At 39.6% G+C, this 21,272-nt stretch overlaps 1 protein-coding gene across 5 annotated transcripts in view; it reads left to right on the forward strand.

The window, feature by feature from the left end:
* Positions 1–16,117, forward strand: part of kmt2ca (lysine (K)-specific methyltransferase 2Ca) — a 184,712-nt gene extending 168,595 nt beyond the window's left edge. For 2 of the 5 annotated variants that reach the window (XM_079806795.1, XM_079806797.1), the window contains 13 exons: positions 1,250–1,419; positions 2,553–2,689; positions 2,794–3,013; positions 7,784–7,923; positions 8,585–8,680; positions 8,936–10,088; positions 10,240–10,376; positions 10,723–10,865; positions 11,444–11,618; positions 12,524–12,640; positions 12,757–12,830; positions 13,966–14,074; positions 14,215–16,117. In XM_079806795.1, the coding sequence (XP_079662921.1) occupies positions 1,250–1,419; positions 2,553–2,689; positions 2,794–3,013; positions 7,784–7,923; positions 8,585–8,680; positions 8,936–10,088; positions 10,240–10,376; positions 10,723–10,865; positions 11,444–11,618; positions 12,524–12,640; positions 12,757–12,830; positions 13,966–14,074; positions 14,215–14,307 (2,764 nt within the window). In that variant the 3' untranslated portion in view covers positions 14,308–16,117. The remainder of the gene's footprint in view (positions 1–1,249; positions 1,420–2,552; positions 2,690–2,793; positions 3,014–7,783; positions 7,924–8,584; positions 8,681–8,935; positions 10,089–10,239; positions 10,377–10,722; positions 10,866–11,443; positions 11,619–12,523; positions 12,641–12,756; positions 12,831–13,965; positions 14,075–14,214) is intronic. The other 3 variants (XM_079806796.1, XR_013815734.1, XR_013815735.1) reach the window with 3 other exon arrangements.
* Positions 16,118–21,272: the final 5,155 nt, after the last annotated feature.

Consider the following 21,272-nt stretch of genomic DNA (forward strand, 5'->3'; position numbering starts at 1 on the left):
ATTCTTGCCTAGATCCCCCACTTAGACAAGGAGGAATGATGTGTTCAATGACCAGCAACAGTTCTGTTTCATTTCCGTGTCATTAAAAAGCAACTGACACTGAGGGCCAAGCAAAATAAACATAGGATAAGGATTTCTAGTTTAAAGCTGCAGCCCGTAACTTTTTTTGGTTAAAAATTATCCGAAATAAATTTGAGCAAGTACACAACAAGCCAGTATTCAAAACTATCTCCTTACCTTAGCCGCATTCACAACGGTAATCTTGTAATAATGTGTTATAATTAGAGTGGTATGGTGGATTTCCGTGGGAAATTCAAGCATGTCTTTGTCATTACGTCATGTCTGTATACATAAAGAAAGAGTCCGGCTAGTAGTAGTAACGCCCTTGAGCAGCATGTATACTGCATGTTCTTCAGCGGTTCATTTATAGCCTTTTCTCACAGAAGCTGGAGTAATTAAACTTATCATTTTGATGGCGGATTGTAATCCAGAAAGGCCCAAATGACATCTTCAGTGACAACTGGAGATTCACCCATAGTCAAAAGCAAAAGATTAGACTGTACGGAAATTGAAATCTACAGGTAACGCTAATACACACTAAATACATGTAGTTGTATTAACAATTTGAGAACAAAGTATAATAATAATAATAATTTGCACGGTTTGATGTTATATGAACGATCTTTAGATTTAATCACCGTTGGTAGCGCGATTTATTGTAATGTTTTTTTTCCCAAAAGTGGCAGACATGTTACTTGTTCAGATTACATTTTCTGGTGAAAATTCTTATTTAGGTTATACTCCAAGACGTAGAATGTGTGATTTTGAAGTACAGTATCCACACTGGTGCAGTGTCTAACAGCAAAGCCGCACGTACTCCTCAAGACATTGATTCATCCACGCTGAGGAGCCGCGCCGACGCACAACTCGCGTACAGATGATAACTCCGCAAATAACTGCAATTGCAGTTTTCAAACAGAGATGGCGACACAGAGGCAAAACTTACGGACTTTAACTACAAAGGTTTTTTTTTTTAAGATTTGTTGCAATGAATCTTAAACAAAAATCTTACAAAAAAGCTTTTATTGTAACATTATGGGCTTTTCAGACAGCTCTTGACACATTTTTGTGTGCAATACGCATCAGATCACTGATCCATAGGTCAGCAGTCTGACTCAGACATCCCATTGTTGACCATAAAGTCTTGGTTTATGTCAGTGTGTGTATAATGGTTCTGTTTCTTTAATAGGGGTCATGAACATTGTGTGGACAGGGACAGTCCAGACAGTTTTATCCCATCATCTTCTCCTGAGAGTGTGGTTGGCATGGAGATCAGCCGTTATCCAGATCTGTCTAGAGTTAAAGAGGAGCCACCATCCCCTGCTGTCTCTCCAGTCATTCCCATGCTGGACTGTACAGGTAATTTAACAAGTTAAGCTGCAATACCAGCTGCCTTAACCATACAGCATATAGAAATATACAAATCCATTCAGAATTATTAAACAGTAAAATACAAATTAAATATAAAAAGTTCTAAATGTGCTGAATATGGCAATCTGAAGGTGGCTCGAGATCATTAGTGAACAGTTCTTCTGTCAGATTAAGTGTTTGTGTCTGTGCTTGGAGTGTCTGATATCCATTTGTACATAAACACCACTGACCCTCACAAACTCCTAAATAAAGCACTCACCAGACATGCTAGCATACTGAAATGTATCAGAGCACACATATGTAAACGGCCCTACTCGACCCTCTCCGAGCGGGATTCGAACCGAGGTCTCCGCTAACAAGGTTGGAAATAAGGCATTAGCATGACCTCATCCAGCTACTTTAGTAAATAAAATAATCGCCTATATCTGACTAGATTTGAGCTCGCTGATTGCGATTTCTCTAGCGCCCCACAGCTGATGAGATGTGACAGGTGGAGGGGACGTGTAAAAAAAACAGACATTTTGAATTTCTATCATATTTTCACATATACTGGATGCATTTAATATTTCAAACACGCAAATATTGACAATTTGTTATTTATTGCTTGTGGCTCATAAACTGTGGTCTGGCTCATGGGGGACGGCACGCCCTCTATTGGCCAGCCGCCCCTGCTAATAAAACTAGTAACACACATTTTAAGACATCATGGACACACACTTGATACGAAAACTGTTTTAGAGATGTGGATAAGCAATATCATACTCATATCATGCTGTTTTACTGAATATCATCTCTGCTGGAAAACCTGAGGACTCGTGCCTAAGGCTGAATCACAGCCGTGCGGATATTTAGTACAACAGCACAATATAGCTGTTTTCCTGTCTCAGCAATATGCTGTCTCTGGTTTCACATCATTAGCTTATCAACATGCTATTAAAAAACATTCTGTTGGAATCAGTTTTGAGTCAAGAATTCTGTGTACTTTACATGAGGAGCACTATTTGTGTAGCCTGACATAGAAGGTAGCTGCCTATGTAGGTAGTATGCAACAAGGCAGCATAAGGTTTTGGAGCAGAGCTTGGATACTGTCAACTAACAAAACCTTGCTGTTTTGCCTATAGGTTCTGAAGCCAGGCAGTGGGAAGTCAAGACAGAGCCACCAAACAATTTCTTTGCTTCACAATTTGGACAGCTCTCTACATGCTTAAGAACTGACCTTGTGTCTGTATCTGTTACTCTGAACCCAGTGGCAACACAGGTGAGTGCCTGCAGTTAATATCATCCCTTCTATATCAATAATGACTTATTCAAAGCAAGAATGATTACATCTCCTCTCTGACCATGTGTCTGCTTTTGTCACAGAACATTCAAGGAGTGGTGTCAGCACTGGCGAACATGCTTTGTGTGTCCATACCCGGGAACTATGAGGTGATTCGCTCTCCAGGCCCAGAGCATCGCAGCTCAATAGACATGTTTAGTGGACTTAGGATCCCCCCTCAAACTGCTCTGTTCCACCAACAACCTGGAATGAGGCTCCTCAGACCACCAGGTGCCCCACTATCACACCACGCATTCAGTGAGGGTAAGTAAATGTGAAACAAGACCGGCACTCATTTCACCCACATCAACAGACTTCTAGGTGCAAACAAATGTGGTTATTGATTTTGGCTGTCAATATCTCGTGGCTGCATTTTGCAGAAACTTAAAGTACTTAATGTTTCTCTCAAATGGTTTAGTGACAGACCCCCAATTGTGAGGTACTATATGTTGGGTTTGTTGGCCATTTTCAAAATAATGTTCATATGTATTTTTAAATCAGAACACAAAACCAACATAGACTTTTTTGAAGGTGGTTGCTTGAAGTGCTTAATTTATTTAGTTTCAAATACATTTGCTCTGTTGTGATTTACAGGGTTATCACGGGTCCTTGAAATCCTTGAAAGTTTGTGAATCAGAAAAAAAATGTCAAGGCCCTGGAAAGTTTTTGAAAATAAACATACATAGATAAAGGTTCTTGAAAGTGCTTTGTAAAAAGTTTGTTGTCGTGGGACGAAGGAGGCGGGAACCGGCAAATGTTTAACACTATTAAAGAAATAAACACCAAAATGAAAGTAAAAACGTCAGCCTCCTAACGGACAACTAATAATAAAACATAAACAAAACACTGTAGTGATTTATGGTATTAAATTATTAATATTAATATTTGGTATTAATATTGAGTTTTTAGTCACATGTCACCTAAGGTGAGTGTGAGAGCGTCAGATGATTCCTTCCTATATTACGGGGCACCAGCCAAGGAATTTCACCTTGACAATAAAGAACAGTCATGGAAGATTGTTGACTGAATTATAATTATATAAATTATAGGAAGTTCTTCATCTGACCATTCTGAAGGATTTAGTGAGGTTCTGGTGAGCTTGTAGAGCCTCTGATTCAAAACAAGAATGACACAGTTTACAATAAAATGTATTTATTCACAAAAAGATATACAAGAGCAAAATATCACACTCACTAAATACTTCTTAGGAAAATGACTAAACTACTAAGAAATAATGACTAGACTACTAAGAAAATTGAATCAATAATCAAACAGAAACTACAAACTGTAAGACGTGTATAAGGGAAACAGGACTATTTAGCTCAAAGGAAATTATTAATTAATTCATAGGGAATTTTGAAAGAGTCACTTTTCATAACTATCAACTCTCTTGTTTAAGACATTAAATTCGTAAGCACATAACACAAGAACACTTATCTTTAAATACAAACAAAACTTTATCTAACACGTAAAACTAATATCTAACACAAACACACACACATTCACACCAGTTGCAGAAAGAAGGAGAGTGAGGAACGAATGGATGAAAGGATGAAATCCCAAGTTTCTAGCAATATATGCATTTATAACACATGACCTGAATGAACCATCAATTATTAATTTAACCCTCCAATTGTTTCGTTGGTAGGGTTATTACATTTCATATCGATGCACCAGTTCAGTTAGAATATGGAGGTTACTTGCGTTTGTCTTGTATCTTCTTTGAATGGGGATTCCCTCCTTCTCATTAGGAAGCCAATCACGTGGCGTGTTGGTGGATGGATGGAAGGTCTTATGGATGAGGTTTAAATTTGAAGCAGGCTTTGCTGTAGAATCGTTGGTCGAAACTTTGCGGCAAAACTTAACTTGGAACACGAGACTCAACGGAAAGAAAAGAAACTAAGTAAAAGAAAGTAAAGTGAGACACGAGTATTTAGATGGCTTGAATGAAATTGTTAACCCATCTTATGTCTGTGTCTTCATCTTTGTCTAATTCTTTGTTCGTGTTCTGAGATTTTAAACTCAAATGTCTGCCCATCCTCCTGGATGGGTTCTGACCAATTAGGTATCATCTTTGGTTCAGAGGTGACTGCTTCCCCACCCCTCACCATAAATGACCTGTTATCTGTGGCCTCCTAACTTCCTGCTCTAAGCAGAGTACAGTTATACATGATTTCTTATTGTAAGAACACGATACATTCTACACAGATTTCAATCAAGCCATCTTCTGAAATATGAACATACAATCATACTGATACCAAGCAATGCACATTTTCATAGTTATAACAATTACAGGAATTGTGAGTGATCTAAGCCTAAATGGTCACGTATATTGGTTGTAGACATGAAATAGAATTATGCATTTAAAGGGTGTTTGATTATTAGTCCGGCTATCATCCCTTTTGAATTATTTGATGCCGTTTATATGTAAAAATGGTCTCGGTTTACCCTCAAATCCTACAAAACTACTACACAAATGGATGTTAACAAAGTAAATGGCAAGTAGATGAGAAACAGGTTGGACGAAGCAATGAATGGGTAATTATCAGTCTTTGGGGGGAGTCAATTGTGGTCTTTCTGGATGATGGTATGAAATGGTAAATATGCATTTACTATGAATACAGATAACGTGTCTAATGTATCTATTTGTATATGCTGACCCTATCTCTACATAAATGGCAATCTCATATAGCAACAACCTAATGCCAAGGCCTTTGGAAGAGGTTTGGTAAATTTATATTTACGTTCCACGTGGTCGGGTGATCAGTTCGGTGATCGGGTACGTCTTCCCCTGGTATCTTTACGCTCGCAGTGGGAGTAGACTGGACCGCTTTCCAACAGTTGCAGAGCTGCACCGAGTGCTGCGGGTTTATTGCTGATCCCTGTGTAATCCAGAGAACTGTAGGTCAGGTGGTAGTCGATCCACAGGATCCTTTGTAGACTGAAGGTTAAAATGGCAAGAGTCAAGCAGGTCAAGCATTGATTTCTGGAGCGAAGTCCTCAGCAGGAGCAGTTATGGGGCTTGCTGCATTGTCCCAAAATAAACAGCTAAATTAAACAGTGTCTTTAGAACTTTGGAAATACTTTATTTCCTTTCCAAACCTTTCTCAAAGTCCTTGTGGCAGTGTTCTGAACTCGTAGAGCCCAAACTTGATGTACATTGGTTGAGGTATCATCCAGATGTCCATTTCCGTGTCAGTGGGTGAGATTACATTGGCTTTGTGTAATCACTCTGTGTGCAGTTTCCTGTCCATTTTTGTGGTTTCAAGCCAATGTGTGTATAGAGATTGTCTTTCTCTTGGAGCATTTCTTTGTTCTTGCTGTGATCAAGCCAGAACCAGTTTGGTGGCCCTCGGCAGTCCATGGTCGTTAACACCTTGGTCTCCGACATGGAGGGCAGAGTTGAACAATGGGCAACTGGTGATGAGATTAGCCCATGATCAATGGGACGTTGATATCCTCATTCTGGCAGTCCTGATTACCATAGTCTTTTTAGTTAGCGTTGAGGGTCGCATCACATCCTTCTGTCTTCTTAATCAAAGTGGGACAGAGGAACTCCTGTTGTGAAGTGGGCACCTCTGGTGCCATCATGGCTGCTGTTCACCACAACACAATATAAAATCCAGGCCTGGTCCTCTCTTGTCCTTCACTGTCGTTTCTCCTCCTTTTATGTATCCAAGCTCCTCCGTGAGAAACGAGACCTGAGCGGTGCGCAGCTGCCGGCCATGTGCTGTTCTTTCACGGTCTCTCTGCCTCGACTGCTTGCCACATGCTTGAATTTATTTTTGTAAAGTTTTATTTATTGTAAGTTTTCTGGGAAAAATTCCATATTATTCCCTCTGGTCCGCTAATGTGTTATTTCGCCATCACTTCGTGGCCTATGCATACTAGCTCGCTTGATTAACGTTAGTTAAATCCATTTACCCGTGTGAGGTACTTTGTGTTGTACGTTGCCATGACGTTCACGTGCCCACAAAACTACTGCGATGGTACCTCATCGTTTTCAGTGCTTACACTGAACCCAAATAATCAGTTAATGACTATATTGTGTTCAATAAACATAAAACATTTGTGATAATCTGTTGCCCAAATATTTTATTTAATGTAATGTTGAATTGCTTTGCTTGTTAAGATAATGTAAACCAAAACTTAGTAAAAAAAAAGTTAAGTAAAACTTAAAAGCATATTCATGTATCTTAAAACTTATGGCTACATGAGCCTAAGCTCTTTTCAATAAAAATTGAAATTTTATTTTAGAATACAGTATAGGATGTACCGAATATTCTTCAGTTTTATGCAAAACAGAAATACGACAAATACAATATCAGATTTCTCTTAAATGGCCAAAAATAAATGCAAAAAATGCTTTTTTCTACATAGTTGTGTTTGACACAGCTATAATTGTGTGGGTAGGCTTTGTTGGTGCAGATGAAAACTGTAACAATGGTCACAAGGTACAAGGTAACATGATGTAACCTTGCTCTCACTTGAAATGTGTCCCAACATTAAATTCTTGAATTTGAGGGTATTGGACCTGGAAAGTCCTTGAAAGGTCCTTGAATTTTAAGTTAACCAAGGTGTGGGAACCCTGGATTTAAAATATATTTTCATATTTGAATGGCAGAAATGAACTATAAATACAATTAATTGTGATTATTGTGCGTAACCCTTATGTTCAGTTTGGGGTCTTAGCATTTTCATGACTACATGCATCACTAACAAAACTTGCCAAATTTTTTCTTTCAGATGTACTTGAAACATAATGTTTGCGCTTAGATAAACATTTAAGCAGTATGTGTGTTAAATGTACTTCACACACATATTGCACGTTTTTCAGTTTGAGTTAAAAAAGCTGTGATGGTTAACAACTAAACATCTTTGTTTACCTTATTGCAAGTTGAATATATATTTAAACTAATTCGAACAACAACAAAAAAAAATCAAAACATACAAGCTTGGTCAATGTAATTTGTCAGATGTTCTCCTGCAACTGCATGATTTGTAGGTTTCATTTATATGTTTCTTATATTACAGGTTCAGTGGTGGTCAGACCAGACTATCAGATGGGTGGAAGCAGTCCAGGGCTTAAACCACAGTGGTGCTCCCACTGCAGGGTGGTGGTTCTTGGAAATGGGGTTCGGAAGTCCACCAAAGACCTGCCAATCAATAAACGGGTATGCAACACAAATGTGATTGAAACTCCCAAATTACCTTTCCCAGATGACTGTCATTTATAAGATATGTATTTTACTGTCTCCTGGAAGCCTTGTGTCAGTAGACCTCATATCAACCCCTAAGGGCTGTAAAAGTGTTTGTTCAACCAGTTGGTGTGGGTCTAGACTACATCCTCTGACACAGCACGGAAGAAGGCTGAAGCCATAAAGCACTTGAAAATGTGCGAACCCCCTCAAAGCCCCTCAAGGAGGCACAGAATAGCACTCCAATTATGCTAATCCAGCCCCTGATGGGAAGCGAAAATCTACCCCACTACAGTCACTGAGTTAACTGACATTACCCAAGGGAACGTGTGTACTGAGGCACGTTTTATTAAAGGGTGTAAGATGCCCAAGTTCAAAAACAGTTAAGCCCATTTCAGGTCATTTAAATCATGGGACACCTTTGATGTCTCCCGCCCTTACCCCCTCCTTTTTTTTTTATAGTATGCAAATCTAATTTCCTATGTCATCAGCATCAGGGGTTTGCAACATATGGAAGCTTTGATCTCTTGCCAGTGAGGCACTTCGATCTAATGATAATTTGTAGCATTAGATGGAAAATGGCATGCCCTGTTTCCTGCCTAGGGTGACCCTGATCTTACAGATGTTCTTTCTACAGGGCCATGGAGGATCTGAGGGGAGCCTTGTCTTCTGCAGTCATAACTGCTTTGTTCTCTATTCAGCCTCCATTCAAACCAAATTGGTAGATGGTAAAGTAAGTATAAACCACAATAAATCAAAATTTAAGTGAATTTAGAAAGTTATGTTACCTACTCATGGAGTGTCCCTTTTAATGATGGCCATCAATTATAACTCTTGAATCAAGATTTACTGTGAAGTAGTCTTATGAGCATTTTAAATATAACTAAAACTACTGCTGGCGCTATTTGCTTATTGCCCAAATAATGCAAACTCAAAATTCCTTTTGTTCAAAGTTAAAGAGTGTCTTTGCTTTCTCCTGCTCTCACAGCCAAACTTGCTTCCACCACCTGACTCTGAGGATAAGCATAATCCCACGAAGGTGTTTCATCAATACAGTAACAATATATCTGATCTTGACGTGCACTGTTTGGCTCAGCTGCAGCCTAAGCAGTCTCCACCCCCAACTCCGATAATGTGCTTCCCCTCCATCACTTCTGAGACACTCAGAGGAGATTGCAAGTCTGATGCTCTAAAGGTCACAGTGAAGCTTAAGCCTCGGCCACGAGCGGTACACAACGGTGTGGATGACCCTCGGGGTTCATTCGGGAAGCGCTGGAAGGCTTTACGTTGGAGAAAGTGGAGTGTTCAAATTGTGGTACCTAAGGGTAACTACCACCTGCCGGGGGAGGAAGAGGTTGATGAACTACTGAAGAAACTGGGGATGTCTCTTAGGCCTGAGCCCATGCCCAAAGACTTGCGCCGCTGCTGCTTCTGCCACCAAGAAGGTGACGGGCTCACTGACGGGCCGGCCCGTCTGCTGAACCTTGATCTGGATTTATGGGTGCACCTCAACTGTGCCCTGTGGTCTACTGAAGTCTATGAGACCCAGGCTGGAGCTCTCATTAACGTAGAGCTGGCCCTGAGGAGAGGCCTATCGGTGCGCTGTACATACTGTCAGCAAATCGGTGCCACGAGTGGCTGCCACCGCTTGCGTTGCACTAATGCATACCATTTTACTTGTGCCCTTAAAGCGCAGTGCACATTCTTCAAAGATAAGACTATGCTGTGCCACCTGCACAGACCCAGGGGAACCGGCTCAATAGTAGGTGGGCTGGCAGGAACCGAGCATGAACTTCGCTGCTTTGCCGTGTTCCGTAGGGTCTATGTGCAGAGGGATGAGGCACGGCAGATCGCCAGCCTCATACAGAGGGGTGAGCGAGAACACACCTTCCGTGTGGGCAGCTTGGTGTTCCACTCTGTTGGTCAGCTGCTTCCTCACCAGATGCAGCCTTTCCACTCGATGTCTGCCATCTTTCCTGTGGGCTACGAGGCCAGCCGGATCTACTGGAGCATGCGTCATGGCAACCGTCGTTGCCACTACGTGTGTTCCATCGATGAGAAAGACAATGACCCTGAGTTTATCATCCGTGTGGTGGAGCAGGGTTATGATGACATGGTTCTTACTGGAGCCTCACCAAAAGGTAAGCAATAGTTTGGATTGTGCTTTCAACCTGATATCTGTACCAATATGGATAAACATCTTTTTTTTTTTTACGTAGATCAGATGATAGAATCACATCTAAACACTTGGGGGTGGTAATTATATAATAATTTCCTCCTGTTTTGGTGCAGGTGTGTGGGATAAGGTCCTGGAGCCTGTGGCGGAGAGAAGGAGCGAGACTGGATCTCTGAAGCTCTTCCCTGTTTACCTGAAGGGAGAGGACCTATTTGGACTGACTGTATCTGCTGTTACCAGGATTGTGGAATCTGTAAGTGAAAATCTTGCTTATAAGAACTTATCACGTAAATAATGCTCTGATGTTGAGTTTGAGTGATGGGAATGCTGTGGGTATGGAACGCACATTTCTAAACGCACATGGACATTCTCATTGGTGAATGGATGTCTATTTTTCAACTTTTGTTGGCTTGGCAGACTCTCTAAATCTTTGCAACAAAACACCAAAGCATAAAGAAATACCATTGTGCAAAAAAGTTTATTTGTTTGGATGTCTTATTTGATGCCATGAAATTCCATTTGCTGAAACAAAAAATGTGTTTGTAAACGCTCCTGGTGTCATAACATTCAATCTTTTTTTTTCTGTTTTTTTTTTTTAGCTTCCTGGAGTGGAGGCATGTGAGCAATACACATTCCGTTATGGCCGTAACCCACTGATGCAGTTGCCCTTGGCCATCAACCCCTCTGGATGTGCCCGCTCTGAACCTAAAGCTTGCACACATGTCAAGAGGTTCGTGTTAAGGTATTCTGTATAATTTAACCTTTTTTTCGTCCATGTTTGTATTGGATTTCCTGCTTTCCCTGTGGTCTGTGAGTTGAACATCCATTCATGTCCCAGTTTAAGCTCAGTTTGCTGTTAATGTTGGTGATTTATTCATTGTGCATTCATTTTAATATGAAAAGAGAAAGACTAAGTGCAGTGAAGTCAAGAACAGCTCCAACTGATTCAGTGATTCAAACCAATCCGATAACTCTGGTTATGAGTCAGGTTATGTTTAATGTATCAGTCAAAAAGACTTGAAAACCATACAATCATTTGTTTGTGAATCATACATTGTTCATGTTGTGTGTTTGGGTACACATGTTGCCTATTTTATTGTCTTTGTGTAATTTCATGGCAATCTTTTTCTCATCACAATTAAATCAGACTGCTCAGACAAATTTTCATTTGTTTTGCTGTGGCATTGTAGATTCATTATAGGACTAGAAAAGACAGAGTATTTGTAGTAGAGCGTTTGGTCCGCTTCAGCGGAAGTATGCAATACAGTTATTGAAAAATTATGAAAAATTAAAGCACATATGCTTGTTTCTCTTATGCAGGCCTCATACCCTGACCAGCTGTAGCTCCTCTAAGGCCCTGCAGAGCTCTGGGATCCCGGCTGAGATGGGTGTCGCTCCATACAGCAAGCAGTTTGTCCATTCCAAGTCCTTTCAGTACCGCCGTATGAAGGCTGAGTGGAAGTCCAACGTCTACCTGGCTCGTTCACGTATACAGGTAGAAAGATCATAATTATGGCTCAATATTTGGAATAGCATGCTAACATATCTACTCATAATATTTCTGCAGTATAGAGTGTATATATGCTGTTGCACAGCATGCAAATATTCTGTAAGCAAAGACCAGGGGTCATCAGCCTATGGCACATGGAGTGACACCTCTGGTCGCGTGAATGGTTTGTCAGATCTGTGTGCTAGTGCAGGGTACAGTATCACACTTAATAGTGTGATACTGTATAACTCCTAACTTGAAACAGGCTGTGGAATAATTACCTCAAGATATACATCTGTATGCAAGTTTGAGGGACTTTATTTCAATTAAATACACCTGTTTAGCTAATGTCACGTGCCAGTAATTATCCCTCCACTTGCCAATGTTAGCAGATAACTTATTGAATTTGACAAAATGTGCCTTATTTTAACAGTACATTCTGTGAGATGCGGTTTCCCATAATACAATGCACTTAACTAGACCTTTTTTTTTTTTTTTGTTTTTTTTTTGGAGGGACGGGGTATTTTTGCCATTTTTTCTTTTAGACTGCAAGGCTTAATTTAGTGTTAAAAAGCCAGTTACACAAAATTAAATTAAAAATGCTAAAATATTTTTATTTCCAGTATAATTGGAACACCACTCACATGCTACATGAAGAGGTCATGGTACAATGGCATAACATGCTACTATTTAAAAAGAATTCGAAAAATCATAAGTGAAACATGATAAACATGTAATGCCTATTGTTTCACTTAATATTTTTCAATTACAGTAAGCAGTATACAGTTAGTACCATGCAGTATATAGAAAGAAGTACGCTTGTATTCCAATCTGAAGATAAACCTTAGCTTAATTGTATAAAAATGACTCCAACCTGTAATAATTTAATTTTTTTCATTATTTTAATCCAGGGTTTAGGGCTGTACGCTGCTAGGGACATTGAAAAATACACCATGGTTATTGAATACATTGGTACCATCATTCGCAATGAGGTGGCAAACAGGAAAGAGAAGATGTATGAAGTACAGGTATGCATTATAATAAAATGTATTTTTAATAATCAATTAAAAGACATGCTGAACAAGCACTTATTCTGTCCAAGTGCTTGTCAATTTATTTATTTATTTATGTTTATTTTTTGCAGAATCGTGGAGTCTACATGTTCCGCATCGATAGTGAGCACGTAATTGATGCGACTATTACAGGAGGACCTGCAAGGTGGAAAATTAACTTGAATTTCTAAAAATGCCAACACTGTTAGCTTTAGACGTTATGGCCAGAAACATAGTCTACACAAGTGTGCAAACGCAGAAACAAATGCTTGGCCATGCCTTTGCATGTGTGTGAGCATTCATGTAGCTTTTAATATCAACTTTAAAGAGTACATAACACACACAGTTTCTGCCAGTCTCATGTTAATCTTGAGTACCTATAGAGTAGTATTGCATCTTTCATATCTTGGAAGAGTTTTATTATATTTATAAAAGACAGATACCCTGTACCGATTCTTGTAGAAAACAGCCGAGCTTGTGCAGGCGTGCAGTGGGTGGAGCTAAAGAGACACGAGTGTACACACACAGTCACAATACATCATGGCCTTATCCCTGGATAACTTTTGATTCTATTTGATTTGGTTGGTATAGTTTATATTATATGCACTTATGCGCTGATTGCCAACAAAACACAGATGTTTGATGCAGTCATCGCCTGCGGTTTCGACTCATGACAGAGAACAAACAAACAGACTTGCACAACTCCGTTGCTGCTCTGGATAAACAAACAGCATCCACTGTTTCCTTAATGCTGGATTATTTGAGAAGCTGAACAAGGTTATAGTTCCCTCACAACCAGAAACACACCTCTTTAGTGACATTGTTGATTTCGTGGTCTAGAAACAATGACAGCGCTGCCAACGGCTTCCGAAACCCGAGCAAAGCTTGTTGATGGACATGCTCTCGCTCTGGTTGATGTGTGCGCACGCACTCATCCGGGAGAAGTGCCCATACAAGCAGTTCTGCCCTTTATGAAGTCATACAAGGGCCATATTTGAAAAAAAATTTGGAAACGTATTCGAATCCTGAAGGAGTGTATTTGGCACAGAAATACTGTCATGCATCAAACTCCTTTTTTTTATTTTTGCCTTGTTTAACATGAGATTCCAACTCTTTAACTAAACTCTTTTAAATAAGTCAGAATGCATGAAATAACATTAGACCCCCCTTTTAACTTGCTCAGTAGTGGACCTGAATGAGAAAAATGATTGCAGAAGATTGCATAGCTTGTGTAGCATGTTTCGGCCCTTACCTGCTTAATCCAGTTTAAATGTGTTTCTAACAATCGTTTTATCCACCAGGTATATCAACCACTCCTGTGCACCCAACTGTATCGCTGAGGTTGTAACCTTTGAGAGAGATCACAAAATCATCATCACTTCCAACCGCAGAATCCAGAGAGGCGAAGAGGTAAACCTAGTTTATCCCACCAGTCTGAAAGGCATCCGTTCCCCACATACTATCTATAAAATGCGGCCTTTGACCCAGTTAGATTGACGTTTAACATTCTGGTCACCTGTTTTTTTCTTTTCTTTTCTTTTCTTTTCCAGTTGTGTTACGACTACAAGTTTGATCTGGAGGACGATCAGCATAAAATCCCTTGTACCTGTGGTGCCGTTAACTGCAGGAAATGGATGAATTGAAAGACATCTGCGAAAATGAATCAGCATATGCATTCCTTTTTATTTTTTTAGGCCCAGAAAACATTTTATTACTTCAATTCTGATTATATATAACATCAAAAATGTTAGGGCATGATTTAGACCGCAGAACTGTAAGGGGTTTTAAAGGCATAACTGCCTGGTTTTCAGAAAGTTAAACCGACTCCAGGGGTCTGTTTTGGTTCAGTGGGCGGACAAGTTGATGTAGTTTATGATTGAGCACCTTCACCTAAAATATAAACAGGCTGCACACTGGTAACTCTGAATTGCAAAGACAATGTAAATGTATTTTTTCCTGCACGAGAGACGATGGCGAGCTAGGCGAAGATTTTCAGGTGGGCTTAGGCTTGGAACGTGCTGGCCACAGCCTTATTTAGATATAAAGAGGCAGGTCCTCTGGGTAAAGAAATATATATACACAAATATATACACATATAGTTACAGAAATGTAGACACCACTGAACAAGGAATGTACTGAGAAGACTTCCTTAGGGATAAAGCTAAGGGAATTATTAACTTGCACTAAAACCGAAAGATACCGTTTAAATACTTGATTCCATGAGTCAGTTTATTTTTTCCTTTGTTTTGATTTCTGTAAAATAAGAGACGGCTTTTGTATTTATTATTGATCGAAGATATTTTTTAAAGATGTGGAGAAGCAGAGAGTCGAGCTGCTGGGAAAGCCTGCCGATTGGACAGAACGTTACTTTATACGATGTGTAAATATCCGTCTATAAATGAAAATTTTTAAATACTCGACCAAATGTTACCTTAACTTTATCATAGCTGTCTGGGTGACCTTTTGTTTTCAACAAAAACAAAAAAAGAAACAAAAAAAACCTTAAACTTTAAAGTATTTAAGAAGGATGTCACGATATCATTTTGAGAGTATATTGTATAAAGTTGTACAGAATCTGTAAAAATGAAAGAATTCAGAGTATTTTTGTTGTATTTAGAATGTAGAATCAAAATTGTCTAAAATTATCTGACCACTTGAAGAACTGTTTCCTTACTTTTGCTTTTTTGCCATTTTTATATATTTTCGCAGTCAAAACGAGCACCAATCATGCCGAGGTGATTGTGGCATCTTAACTCTGTTCATCAGATTAGTGTGTGCTGTGAATTTCCATTTGAAGTCACCCATAATGCATTTGATAGTTCCCCATATCGAGCACGAGCTGTTCTTAACGCTCCACAGCATAGACTCACGTTTAGAACTTTAGAGATGAAGTTCAATGCCTTTCACATTCAGAAAACTCGATGCGTAGACATTTAATGAAATGTAAAGTATGCTTCTTTCTTGTTTACATTTAAAGAATAAAGTAAGATTTTCTTTTGGTGTTGGTTTGTGGAAAATTACAAATCATGGTATGATGTCACAAACTCACTGAAATTAATGAATAAATAATTCAAACCTGGTAGTGGCACTTTGCAGACCAGTTTGAAATGAAGTTTTTCATGTGCACAACTAAAGTGGACTGCAACTGTTGGTATTCTTAAACAGTCCTGAGCTTGTAATATACATGGCATGATGTATTTTTTCAATTTTCAGATAAATCAATTGTACATAATTTCGTAATGACTGGCTGTAATAAAATTTGTTTCTTGGATATTTTTTTCCCCTTCTTGTACAATATTCGGACATTTAACAGTATTTGTCTTTTTCTTTGTCCTGTATAGTAGTATCCAATGTTAAAACAAAGCTTTTTTTGGAAGTATACAATGTGTGGGTTTTGGAGTTTGTGGAATCAGATTTAGAATCATTTACAAAAATAAAATATTTTACATCATATTCCTTTTTCTGTGTTCATTGTGAGGTTTAATCAAAAAGGTATTTGAGTTCTAGAGTCTAGCACTAAAAGAGGAAAGTTAAGCATGCATCAGTCCTGTTGTATCATCTCTACACACATGTAGCTGTTAGCTTTTTATTAACTGACACATTCCACAGCTATGGTGCAGTGACATCCCATAACATTAAGACAAACTATTCTATCATCTCTTATTCATGAGGTGCACTGTGTTCTAATCACCTGAACACACGTGTAACAGACATAGGCCAGTTAGAGCTGTGTGTGTAAACCTCACTCCCCTGCCCTCAAGAGGTGCTCTAGTGAAGACGCTAGAGGCTACGGTCTTTCCTTGTTAGTGCACCGGCCTCCCACACTGGAGACCCCGGTTCAAATTCTGCTCAGAGCGGGTCAAGTAGGACCGGTTGCATTTGGTGCCGTGACTTGGATGGAAGTGAAGTTTAGGTGGGGTGAGTGTAACAGACGTAGACCAGTAAGAGCTGTGCGTGTGAACCTCTCTCCCCTGGCATCAAGAGGCGAGCTAGTGACTGACTGGAGCGTGCACGCCGGACACCCCTATAAAAGGCTATTCACATGATCACGTTTAAACTAAAGGATTTATTCTTTCATTAATTGTGTAAACGCTACTCCACATAGGAAGAACAGACATGCCAACTGACCTGATGCAGAATAATATACACAAAAGCTGAAGCGGATTGATGTCGCCTGGGTCTGGATTAGGTAACCTGAAAATAATTGTGCAGCGTAAAAATCTGCCCCAATGAGCGCACTGCAATTCCATTTTTCACCACAGATTTATTTTGGAAAATTGTGAGGCGCTGTAGCCCTGGCTCAAGCACCTGCTGGCCCGCTTAGTATCATAATACACACCCGCCAAAGCCATATGTTAAGTGTTAGTATATTCTGCTCACTTTCTGACTTAAAATCAATTGTCCCACCCCACTTTTTACACTTATGCAGCATATAATCGGATATGATCCATGAATGTGTAAGCAGGAAAAAAGCACATGGATTCCAATATTCTCAGATCGGTTTTGGGATCGTGCTGCAGTTCAATTTTTCACCACAGATTTACATCGGAAAATTGTGAGGCGCTGTAGCCCTGGCTCAAGCACCCGCTGCCCCGCTTAGTCACAGCTGATAGGATAGCTACATCCAAGCCTTACATCAACAATTGCAATTGTCACCACTGGAGTCAAGAACATGTTCTCTGGAGTCACCAGTCAAACTTCTCTGTTTGGCAATCCGATGGACGAGTCTGGGTTTGGCTGTTGCCAGGAGAAACTTGCCTGACTACATTGTGCCAAGTGTAAAGTTTGGTGGAGGTTATGGTGTAGGGTTGTTTTACAGGGGTTGGACTTGGCCCCTTAGTTCCAAAGGAACTCTTAATGCTTCAGCATATCAAGACATTTTGGACAATTTCATGCTCCCAGCTTTGTGGGAACAGTTTGGGGATGGTCCCTTCTTGTTAATGGCAAAAGCAAGGTCCATAAAGACATTGATGAGCGAGTTTGGTGTGGAGAAACTTGACTGGCCTGCACAGAGTCCTGACCTCAACCCGATAGAATATGATGAATTAGAGCGGAGACTGCGAACCAGGCCTTCTCTTCCAATATCAGTGCCTGACCTCACAAATGCGCTTCTAGAAGAATGGTCAGAAATTGCCATAATATAAACACACTCCTAAACATTGTGGAAAGGCTTCTCAGAAGAGTTTAAGCTGTTATAGCCGCAAAGGGTGGACCACTTCCATATTAAACCCTACGGATTAAGAATGGGATGTCATTAAAGTGCCTTTGCATGTAAAGACAGGCGTCCCAAAACTTTTGGCAATATAGTGTGTCATTTAAAAAGCGATGATGGTGAATGACATCAACTCAGGTGGACACCAACCGCGATCATATGTTTCTTCAATAGCGCCATGGAGGACGAAGGCTCAACCCAATGTTTGACCTTTAAAGATGGTGCGGAAATCAAAACTTGTATTATCATTTTGTCTGTGTCCATTGCAAATCGTGCCTTTTTTTCTTCCTTTTCGGCCTATAGCTTTTCCAACACGATCACATGAGAATGCGTATCAATAGTACGAGTGTGCAATGTCATGGAATGTATACGGCAAAATGAGTTAATGGTATTTACGTGCATATGGTACGCAGTTTTTTGCGTGCATATGATACGCACTTTATGGTGTGTATGGGGGTGGGGGTTTCGTACGTATAATATGCCATAAAGTGTGTATCATATGCACGCAAAAAACTGCGTACCATATGCTTACCAAAACTCATTTTGGCATATACATTTCACGACATTGCACACTCGTATTATTTATACGCATTTTGTGTGATCGGGCTCGCTTTTCCGGGTCAGTACGCATTTCCCCAATAGTATAAATGCAGATATCGGATTGGGTCAGCAAATCAGAATTAAGCGTCAAGACCTGCAGTGTAAATGCGGCCTTAGTGATCCCTCATGACTTTGTGGCCCGCTGACCCCTTTTAGTAATGCTGCATTATTCTAGTCTGTCAATACACAACCTATGCACATGTATAATGAATTTTGTTTCTGCTCATGTAACATTGCACTTAACCAGAGGGTCAGAAGTCTTTGGGCCTGTCCCAATAACCACACTTGCGGTTTTGGCCTCTTGAGAGCGCATGCACAGTCAGAAAAATGTCCAGAATGCACACTCACTCATCACAACCACTTCAGTATCACATCATTCATCATTTTCGGAAATGCACGTTTCCCCGAAATCATGTGATATCAAGGATTATGGTAGTAAAACGTAAAAAAATTTATTGGTACTGAGATGCATTTTGTACAATGTTGGCAACTGCTTTTTATCTCTATTTTAGCACCAACATGAAATAATTTTCATATAGGGACTACTGAACAGGCATTTAGAAGTTTATTTGGTTACACTTTAGAATACTATTCCATCATTATGAATAACTAAACAGGAACAAATGAGTAATGCACTATTAACATTCTAGTAACTACTATTAAAGGGGTCCTATAATGCCCCTTATCACAAGATGTAAAATACATCTCTGATGTCCCCAGAGTGTGTATGTGAAGTTTTTGCTCAAAATGCCCCACAGATCTTTTTTTATTGAAATTGTCACTTTCCCTTACTGATAAGATCTGAAGCATTGAAAGGTGCTCTCTCTGAGAAAATATTTTACTCTAAAAAGGTTTTACTCTAAAGAGTTTTGAAAAATGTCAAAATTGTTACCACAATATCAAAAGGAAAACAGAATTTATCCCTGATCACAGTGGGTTGTTTAATCATGATTTTCATCATGATTTCATTAGTGTCATGTGCTCTTAGCATTTATGCTAGCAAGTGGAGTTTTTGGCTAAAGTTTAAAATTGTCAATCCTGTTACCGTGAAACTCTGTTACCAATGCTATTTCTACACATTGCCTAATTTGTCTGTGAAAGAGTTGACTTACTCCGTTACATTTTACTTAAAAATTACTTTTTCGTTAAGTAAAAAAAAAAGGATGTAACATGTTTGGCAAGCACTGGATTATTAAAATTAATGCTGGAAATAATTTATATTAGTGAAGAGTTTTTTTCCATAACTTTTTGAAAATGCTAAATGTATCTCCAATTATAGAATCACTCATTTATGTTAATCAAAACTCATCATCCAGATTTTTGACTGGTATTGCACAATTCCAAATCAAATATCTAGCTAGATAAATGAGAATTTTTTTGTTATAGGATATTTTCTAAGAAGTCCCAGAGAAGCAGCAGGAAAAGACACAGGAGGAACATGAAATCTGTCTGAGACTTAGAGCAGGAGACAGTTGAGCCCTCGGAGAAAGAAGAGAGACCAGGCCAAAAGACCAACCCCCAGAGCGGAGCTGCATCCTGCTCTTTTAAAAAATGAATGTCACAAAGGTGACACTAAGTATTCATTATTGGTTCTCCGTATGTTGGGTACAGAATGCTTGCTTGTTGCTGTCACCAGGGAATAGCAGATGTTACTGGGCACATGTGGCGAGCAGCGAGGCTGAGGGACCGTGAGAGCGGGACGAGGCCGCGGTCATTAGTGATGATGAGCGCCAGCTGCGGCCCGTCGGCCTTGTGTCTCACGGAGGAGTGACGGGAGTATAAAGGAGGAGCGACGACAGTGAAGGACGAGAGAGGACCAGGCCTGGGTTTTAAGTTGTGTTTTATTTATGTTTTGTTTATGTATGTGCGCGGCAGTCGTCCACGAGGGGCTGCCGCTTTTACTTTCACTTTGTTCATTTATTTTATTAAAGTTTGTTGTTTAGCCTATTGTTCGCCGGTTCCCGCCTCCTTCTTCCCTTTACAGCACATAAACAGCAAAGGCCATGTTATGTTTATATAGTGGATGATAATGATGACTGTGTACATAATCTTATTTCCGATAGAGTTTTGGCTTTATAGATGCCATATTAAATTCTACTTGAATTCACAGTAAATCATTCAAAACCTAACATCAATGAAACTGTATCTTGTAGACAATGACGGCAGAATAAAAAATAGTTGTGATGCTGTGAAACCATATACCACTGGCTGTCAAAGATCATCTCGAGCCACTCATGAAAGAGTGCTTCAAAGATTCTGCTACTGCACAGGAGTACAAATGTGCAAGAACCAAGACTGCCTGTATTATAAATCAAGCAGTGGACACACATTTCACAAACACACTGGTAATGCTGAAGAGAGAGGATATATACATCCTCATTAAAGATGAGGAAAGAATTGCATTTACATCATGCTATCCACTGAATTATAAGCCATATTTTTTAAGTATAAGAGCTGCCTTCACTATATTTGTTTGATTTCCCCTAAAATAATTGGCAAAACAAAAAATTCGATGCAGGAACAGAAAAGATGAATCCCCTTACTGTGTATGTGTTTGATGTGACCAAGGTGGCCCATCGGTTCTTTGATATGCGCACCACAAGTGGAACCAGATCTGGCAGAGCAGAGCTGAATCTTCCAAAAGATTGATGCCAACTTACAAGACAATTTCATTTTCGTGGACATTAACCTAGTTAATGCAGCCTAACAATCATTTGACTGATTTAAATAATAGAAATTGATATTGTTCTATGTGTGTATACCATAGTAAAGAGATGTTTTTTTTGTCTAAACTGA

This window comes from Gobio gobio (genome assembly GCF_949357685.1).
Source record: "Gobio gobio genome assembly, chromosome: 23".
NCBI classification, from domain to species: Eukaryota; Metazoa; Chordata; class Actinopteri; order Cypriniformes; family Gobionidae; genus Gobio; species Gobio gobio.